Raw genomic sequence first — 9362 nt, 5'->3', positions numbered from 1 at the left:
TTTTTGTGTACTGTATGATGCTCTTAGGGCAGGACTATTCAACAGGTCCATGTCACTGTATTATTTTTAGTGTACTAAATGCTGCTCTTGCAGAAGGTGTAGAATAATGCTTCTGCACTTGACACTAATAAAATAGTACTGTTGGTGTTCTACTTCTAGAAAGATAAACTTATTTGTACATTAGTAAACTCTGTCAATGGTTTTATATATATATATATATTTTGTCAAAAGAACTGTATTGTTTTCTGAATATGGCTTTGGATACTCTCCTAATCCCCTCGCCCCCCTTTTTTTAGAAAGAAAATGGAAAGCATTTGGATTGAAGGTGTGAAATGAAAGCCGAATAAGGTTATAGATCCAAAAAGTTGTTGTTTTTGAGGAGGAGGACTTCATGCAATCTTATATCAAGAAATTGGAAGAGGAAACTCACAGCAATTTTAAATCTCCTGTATGCACTCACAAGGATTACTACTATTATGCATGTGAGAGATCAAACAAACCAACTGGAAGTAGCAAAGGTAAACCAATTCAAACCAGGGCTAACTCTTGCAGGGCTTATGTGTCTTTCAAGATAATCAAGGATTCTGGAGTTACAGGTGCTGTTGTGCACAAAATGCTGAAACACAATGGACATGACATCAACATGCAGGAAGAGGGTATAAAAAATCGTGCTGACCCAGAACTTCTAGCTTTTATTGACATGTGGCTTGAACAAGGACTGTCGTTGGCAAAAACACTTCTGAAGAGTGTTGATTAGGCAGAAATGCATGGACATATCGACAAATACAATCGTCGATATTATGTTACACTGGAGGATATTAGAATCATCAAAAAGAGCATCAATGCCCTAATTTTTCCTGATGTAAAAGATTGTGTCAGTGTGGATATACTCGCCACGTCAGAGCTAAAGGAGAACATTTGTTTTTATCAGCCATTAAGTGATGAACAGCCCTTGATAATTGTAGTACAGACACCCTGGCAAAAACAACTACTTAAGGAACATCCACATCCCATGATGTTCATGGATGCCACCTACAAAGGGATGACCTCATATGGTTATGCATTTTATGCACTTCTTCTGAGCAATAGTATTGGAAGAGGAGTTCCATTTGCATACTTCATTATAAGTCAGGAATCAACAGCCACACTCACTCTCTGCCTGGAAAAGCTTTCTAGCTGTAATCCTGATTTTTTTCCAGGATCAGTACCCTTTGTATTTAAACTCTTCAGATGATTATTTGCTTACACAGCCCATATCATGGAAACTGTAGTTTCCTTACATTTATAAATAATGTAATATGTATACACTGTTTGTTTCAAAAATCATAATAAAACCTGTTAAAATCATGAATTTCATGTGTATTCCTTTTTCTGTATAGGTTAGTCTTGATTGATAGGGACCTGAAAGAGCTCAATGCCATAAGGCAGATTTTTCCTTCAGCAAAGGTCCTCGTTTGCTGGTTTCACGTGCTGCAGGTAGATGACAGAAATAATGAATTTGCTATGTGAACTTTTCTAAGTATTTCTGATTATATTAAATTTGTTAAAAATATATTTTTTATTTATTTACTGCAAATAATTCAGAAATACCTTTAAAAAAGTAGTATGAGTTAGCACTGGACTATTAATCGTTAAAAGATTGCGATCTTGATTCAAACACCCTATTTGAACATTCAAATAGGCATCTAACCTACTGTATGTGTTAACTCGACTGTTTGCATTAATTATTATGTTATGACAACTTCAAATGAACTTAAGTTTACAAAGTTATCATGATAGTTCTATTAAGATTAAGAACTCAACAAAATAATGTTTGCAACTTAAAAGGTTCAATTAAATTAATAAAATATGATTTTTAAGAGCCATTAATTTAATTTTCAGTAACAGTTCCCCTGAATTGTTTTTAGAAAGAGAGCAGCTGTCTTTTCAACCACAAAGTATCATTATTTCTGTTACAATAATTCAAATGACTACAGAAGTACTGAGATAAAAGTCTGTAGTTCAAATATAAACACTGATGTCTAGAGTAGGAAAATAGAGTAAATCACCTTTGGAAAGTAACTTGACAAATAAAGATTATAAATTAGATTGTTGCACCAGCAAGAGGCAAAAAGTGACTGTTAAAAATATATTTGAAACATTTATTCAAAACAATAAAAAAAAAATGTGTGTGAGAGTGAATAATTAAATAAAAAATAATTAAATATTTTTAAATAGACTGCAGCAATTAACATTTTCTCAGAATCTGTAGTAAATTACATTCGGTTTTATTTAGTTGTCTTTTCAGAATTTCACTTTATAAAACACAATTGTGAGTTTTGTCTATGCTTTCCGATTTGGAATTTCAAATTATTCTGTACAAAATTAAACAATGGTAATGAAATCTAAAACAATATATATATTTATTTTAACAAGTAGGCTGTGCATAGGTGGTTGGTAAAACAAGATGGAGGAAACCTGCCAGTGGGCCAATGAAACATGATGATTCAAGCAATGGTCACAATGAAGGTGTGTTTAATGGTAACTGTTTCCCAGCTATAACCTAAAACAAGCTTTTCCCCACACTATTTTGGCTTAACAAAGCTGTAAATAAGTCTACTCAGATATTCTTTAGCTTCTGTTTTTAGACTGTTGATATGTTATAAACATTGTGAATTCATAATCTTTCTGTTCTTCGGGAAGAGGAGTTTATCAGACCTTCCTCTATGAAGTGCAAAGAGCTGGATTCCTACCTTGGTAGTACACATTTATCAACATATTTGAATAATTAGTGGATTTCTTTGGGGGACTTGTGGTCAATTTTGGCAGATCATTCAATCATGAAAACAGTGAAACCAACAACAAGGCAGAAAGCTACAGGAGTTTAGGCCTATTTATTTTAATAATGAACATGCATTCTTCGTATCACTAAAATTAGTGAAGTTGTTTACTCAAGTAGTTTCAAACCAGTATGAATTTCTGTCTTCTGTTTAACACATTAGATACTTTGAATAATGTGGGTAAGCAAACAGTCGATTAGCTACACTGACAGTTGATTAGCCCAATTGACTTCCATAGTCAATGACTCTTTTGGCAGGACATTTTTCATATTTAACATTTTCTTGGTATGCTAATCCTGTTAAGGTAATGTTTAAAACTTGCATTAAATCAATATTCTTGTCAAAATACCTTAATGCATAACTACCATTTTAAATATTGACTGTGGGAAATTGGTTGTCTTTCTTACATAGATTCTTCAACACAATGAAATATCAGTTCCTGAAGGGGAACACGGACAGGCGGATTGACCAGCTCCTTAGCCTGCTGTGTGGTGATGTCCACAAATATTACTGGTAAATGTTAATTGTAATATTTATTGTTATCTTCCAAATCTATTAAAATTGTTTTACTCTACTTAATGTGTGTGTATATATATATATATATATATATTATATATATATATATATATATATATATATATATATATATATATATATATATATATTGTTGAGACAAACTTTAAGTTGGCTTGAGAAAGCCTGATCAGAAAGTTTGAAGAAGTTTATAGAAGTTAGAAGTTTAAAGTATTTTAAAGTTTAAAGTAGTTTAAAGTTAGATTGATAGATTAGTTAAGAGAAAGAAGGATATATTAGTTAGGAAGAATGATAGATAGATTAGTTAGAAAGAATGATAGATAGATTAGTTCAAAAGAAAGAATGATAGATTAGTTCATAAGAAAGAATGATAGATAGATTAGTTTGAAAAAAAAGAATGATAGATAGATTAGTTAGAAAGAAAGATATATTAGTTAGAAAGAATGATAGATTAGTTACAAAGAAAGAAAAAAGAAAGATTCATTAGAAAGAAAAGAAAAAAGAAAGATTAGTAAGAAAGAAAAAAGAAAGATTAGTAAGAAAGAAAGAAGAGAAAGAAAGAAAAAGAAAGAAAGAAAAATTAAAAGATAGATAAGGAAAGAAGAAAGATAGAAAGAAAGAAAGAAAGAAAAAAAAGAAAGATTCATTAGAAAGAAAAAAAGATTAGTAAGGAAAGAAAGAAAGAAAAGAAAGAAAGATAAGAAAAAGAAAAGAAGGAGCAAAAGAAAAAAAAGAGAAGAAAAGAAAGAAAAATGAAAGATAGAGTTAGAAAAGAAAAAGAAAGAAAGAAAAGAAAAGGAAGAAAGAAGAGAAAAAAGAAAAAAGAAAGGAAAAGAAAAAGAAGAAAAGAAAAGAAAAAAAAGGGAAAAAAGAAAGAAAAAACAAAAAAGAAAGAAAAGAAAAAAAGAAAAAAAAGATTAAGTAAGAAGATAGAAAGAAAAAGACGATTCATTAGAAAGAAAAAAGAAAAAAGAAAAAAAACGATTAGAAAGAAAGATTAGAGATAGAAAGAAAGAAAAAGAAAGAAAAATGAAATATTAGTTAGAAAGAAAGAAAGAAAAAGAAAAGAAGATAGAAAGAAAGAAAGAAAGAAAGAAAGAAATTGATCTTTCAAGCTTTTTGATGCTACTCAGCGGGTTGCATGCATCAGTCAAAAATAAGTGAAATAAAAAGTGTCCATCCATTAAAAAATAGCATGTTGCTAGCATGATTAGCAAGTGACTAGCATGTACTTAGCATGATTAGCAAGGTATCTAACATGCCGCTAGCATGATTAGCAAGTTACTAGCATGTCTCTAGCATGTTTCTTGAATGATTAGCATGTTACTAGCATGTTCTTAACATGATTAGCAAGTGACTAGCATGTTGTTATCATGTTTCTAGCATGATTAGCATGTTGTTAGCATGTTTCTAGCATGATTAGCATGATTAGCATGCGACTAGCATGTTGCTAGCATGTTTCTTGCATGATTAGCACGTTGCTAGCATGTCACTAGCATGTTGCTAGCATGTTTCTTGCATGACTAGCATGCGACTAGCATGTCGTTAACATGTTTCTAGCATGATCAGCATGTTACTAGCATGTTTCTAACATTATTAGCATGTTGCTAGGCTAGATAGATAGAAACTGTCAGATAGATTAGAAATATTAGATGAGTAGATAGATAGATAGATAGAAACAGTCAGATAGATAGATAGATAGACCGCGACTAGCATGTTGTTAGCATGATTAGCATGTTGCTAGCATAATTAGCATTCTGCTAGCATCTTGCTAGCATGATTAGCAAGTTACTAGCATGTTGTTAGCAAGACTAGCATGTCGCTAGCATTTTTCTAGCATGATTAGCATGCTGCTAGCATGTTGCTAGCATGATTAGCAAGTTACTAGCATGCTGTTAGCATTACTAACATGTTTCTAGCATGATTAGCATGTTTCTAGCATGCGACTAGTATGTTGTTGGCATGTTTTTAGAATGATTAGCATGTTGCTAGCATGTTTCTAGCATGATTAGCATGCGACTAGTATGTTGCTAGCATGTTTCTTGCATGATTATCATGTTGCTAGCATTTCTAGCATGACTAACATGCGACTAACATGTCGCTAGCATGTTTCTAACATGATTAGCATGTTGCTAGCATGCGAGTAGCATGTCGTTAACATGTTACTAGCATGTTTCTAACATTATTAGCATGTTGCTAGGATAGATAGATAGACAGATAGATAGATTAGAAATATTAGATGAGTAGATAGATAGAGAAACAGTCAGATAGATAGATAGATAGATAGATAGAAAGAAAGAAAATGTTTGAAGATAGATAGATAGATAGATACAAAAAGTTTAAAGATAGATAGATAGAAAAAGTTTGAAGATAGATACTGTAGATAGATAGATAGATAGATAGATAGATAGACAGACATAGAATGGAAGTTTAATTGAGTCTAGGGCTGCGTCTGAAATCGAATACTTCTCTACAATATAGTATGCGAAAAACAGTACGCGAGCAGAGTAGTATGTCCGAAATCATAGAATTCGAAAAACGGGAGGTTGTATAATTATTTTGTATGTGAACTGTGTATAATTATTTTGTATATAAATACACACATATGCATGTATTAATTTAATTTTTTTTGCATGTATATACTGTATATACATTTATACATAATTTATATTATATATAAATATAAATAATTTATATATAAATAAAAATATTAAATATATACATGCATATGTGTGTATTTATATATACAAAATAATTATACACAGTACACACACATATATTATGCAAACACAAACTTTTATTTAGGATGCAATTAATTTTTTCCCAGCACTTATATATATATATATATGGGGGGGGGGTCATGGATTTTTAAATATGTACATGGGGGGGCCCCAAGGAAAAAGGTTGGGAACCACTGCTCTAATACAGTGGAGAGTGGCTAATGAAGCCCTCTTCACTGGAAAGAGAAACGCTGCAATTAAAAGTTTTGAGTAAGTAACGTTATACAAGACAAATGTAATATGTTAATTTATTCTAGTGTAGATTCAATGGTAAGTTAGTTGTAGATGTTAAAATTTCTACTCAAGCTCTTACTGCATTCCTTTTATGCTTGATTTCTGTGCATTTATTGCAGAGTTTTTATCAGAGCAGAGGCTAGAGGGCAAAATGTCTGCTCTTCAGATAAAAAAAAAATGGGAGAACCTTAAACAAAAATATAAAGTAAGATTTTTTTTATTATTATTATTGTAGTTCACCCTAAAATGAGAATTCTGTCATGATTGAATCATGCTCATGTTTGGCCCTGTAATGCGATCATTTAACAAATCATATGTTTTACAATGTAATTGATATTCTGTTTTCAAATATTTGTAGGATCTGAAATGTCCACAGACTGGGGTGAGCACTGAGGATGGGGGGTTACAGCAGCATCCTGGAAATGGTACCCTCCATCACACCACCCACCCTTATTGCCTCATCTGGCCCGGATGTTGCTGTTACCTCTCCATCCTCAGTGAGGTCAGAATGTGAAAGAGTAGGGAGGAAAAGGAAAGATTTTGAGGAGCTGATCCGAGAGTTGGAGGAGAGGGAAGCTGAAAGAGAAAGAGATGCCATTGAAAGGGAGGAGAGGCGATGGAGAGAGATGGAGGAAAAGGAGGAAAGAAAAGAAAGAGAGCGACGAGAGCATGAGAAGAGACTAGAACAGGAGGCCAGAGAAAGAGAAGAAAGAAGAGACAGAGAAGTGAGAGAGAGAGAAAGGGAGACAAAAGAGAGAGAGGAAAGATTTCTTCAGCTGTTAGAAATAATTGCAAAAAAATAAAGGAATCAATTGATACACACTCTTTCATTTATTTGTTAGTAAGTTGTGTCATGCTGGTTTTGCAAGTTTTATTACAAAACACTTAATTCCCAGGGATTTGCAGTAGCTAGATTGTCAGTTGTAAAGTGCTTAATATGTGGCATTGAGTAATTAATATTTTTTAAGTGTTTTGTATGTGTATTTTGTAGCAGATTCCAGATGGTTTTTGAAACAAGTGCCGCACTGTAGAGAAATGCCCACACACTCCAGACACCGGTAAAATATATTTTTTTTATTTTTGTGTATTTAACTTTTAAATGGAGACAGAATACAAAGCTTAAAACAAAATCACATAATTTTGGCATAAAGTAGTATAATAGAGCTTAAAGCACCACCAAAAGGAAAGGTATTAAAAAAAAACATTTTTATTATAGTGTCATGATGAGGAAAGAAAATTAACTTCAGCAGCTTCAGTAAGGTAATTTTCACAGGTTTTCTTAAAGATCTAAAGGGACTTTGATACTAGCAATGTCATTTGTAGGGCATCACTTTAAAATAACTCAATATATGTTCCTTTCAAAGCATGTGTACAAGATGAGGACTTTACACCTTGGGTAATTTTGGATTTGAATTTGAAGTAAATAATTTGTAATTAAGCTAAAGTATGTGATATGTAGTTAGGATGTTAAAGATTTGGTATACAAATTCACACACAGCCTAAGGCAGTGTGCCAGTGGTTGGTGGGTGTCACCTCTAGGGACCACTGTAGCTCCGAGATCCCCTGTCGATTAGCCTGGGTCTGCAATATCCCCAGTTACCATGTGCAGCCGCGTGGAGGCCCGACAGGAGTCTTGGTGATGGAGAGGCTTTGTCCAGCGGCAGTGAGCTGTAAGACAGAGGGATGCACACAGATAGCCATACACCTCTCTTACTACTACTACTGCACTGTACGCATCACAGCACCCTGTGGGCGGTGCCCACACACACACCTAACTATTTACATAATAACTAACATAACTAACATAGACAAGCTGGAACACTGTCAATCTAAGAACAAGAACTGATTTTAACCTGTGTTAAGTGTCCTACAGGTAATCGTGCTCATGAAGAGCAGGCACACAGTTGCCAGGTGCAGACACCGCTGCAGCTAAATTGTCCCGCACATGCTCTCCTGTGCTGGCTTCTGTGCTGTGGGGTTCAGGTGGGTTCAGCTGGGCCATCGTCATCCTCCGCAACTTCTGGATCAACTATGTCCCCATTACTAAGACAGGTTGTGGAGTGCCGTGCAGCATGCAATGACATCTGGCACAAAAGCAAAAAATGGAACGCCAGTGCGTTTTCAGCATCCCGAAGGCCCTCTCGACGATGTTCCGTGCACGAGAATGCTTCCTGTTGTACAGCATTCTGTACAGGCTCTCTGTATGGTGCCATGAGGCAGATGGGCACACTCAGGAAAGGATACCCACCATCTCCAAGGATGCATTTTCCTGCAGGTGGAAACAGGCAGCCAGTGTACACAGGGCTGTTCTTCAGCACCCTGGCATCGTGCACAGACCCAGGATACCCCACAAAAATGTCGAGGAACTTCCCCTGGTGGTCAGTGATGGCCTGCAGCTGTACAGAATTAAAGAGCTTCCGATTAAAGCAGCACTGCACGTCACTTGCTGGTGGTTTGATGCAGATGTGACAGCCATCTATAGCACCAGCTACTACTCTGAAAGCTGGAGACCCTGCCAGCTGGGCAAAACCTGCTCCCACTGCCTCCAGGTCATCCGCACTGGGGAAAGCGATGAGCTGCCTCAAAATCCCGATGACTGCCTTGCTCATTCTGTGCACAGTAGACTTCGGGATGTCAAAGGTGAGTGACACTACCCCGTATGATGCTGCATGGGCCAGCCAGTAAAGGAACACCAGCACCTCAACGTCCTTTTCCCAGCCATGGTTGCATTCAGGTTTCACTGCAGCAATCAAGGATTGGATGGACTGCCGTGAAAGTCGGAGTTTGGGGCGGAGGTCAGCTCCATCTTCAAAATACAGCCGAAGAATTGGTACAGCAGCATTCAGGTGGCAGTAGATTGTAGGGCTCACAATCTGTAAACATGTATATAGTTTTATTTTAGAATACAACTTTAATTAACAAGATACTTGTTTCTTGTGTTGGCTTATTTATAAATATAGTATGTCTGTATTTATATGTATAAGATCCATTTTCT

The 9362-nt window shown here is 35.0% G+C and overlaps 1 protein-coding gene across 1 annotated transcript; it reads right to left on the bottom strand.

The window, feature by feature from the left end:
* Positions 1-7651: 7651 nt before the first annotated feature.
* On the bottom strand, positions 7652-8980 carry LOC122144359 (protein ALP1-like). The gene has a single exon (XM_042755219.1). It carries the CDS (start codon positions 8974-8976, stop codon positions 8347-8349), a length of 630 nt encoding a protein of 209 aa, XP_042611153.1. The 5' UTR covers positions 8977-8980; the 3' UTR covers positions 7652-8346.
* Positions 8981-9362: the final 382 nt, after the last annotated feature.

The sequence above is a fragment of the Cyprinus carpio genome, unplaced genomic scaffold (assembly GCF_018340385.1).
Source record: "Cyprinus carpio isolate SPL01 unplaced genomic scaffold, ASM1834038v1 S000006651, whole genome shotgun sequence".
NCBI lineage: Eukaryota > Metazoa > Chordata > Actinopteri > Cypriniformes > Cyprinidae > Cyprinus > Cyprinus carpio.
This window is presented reverse-complemented; position numbering and strand designations above follow the sequence as displayed.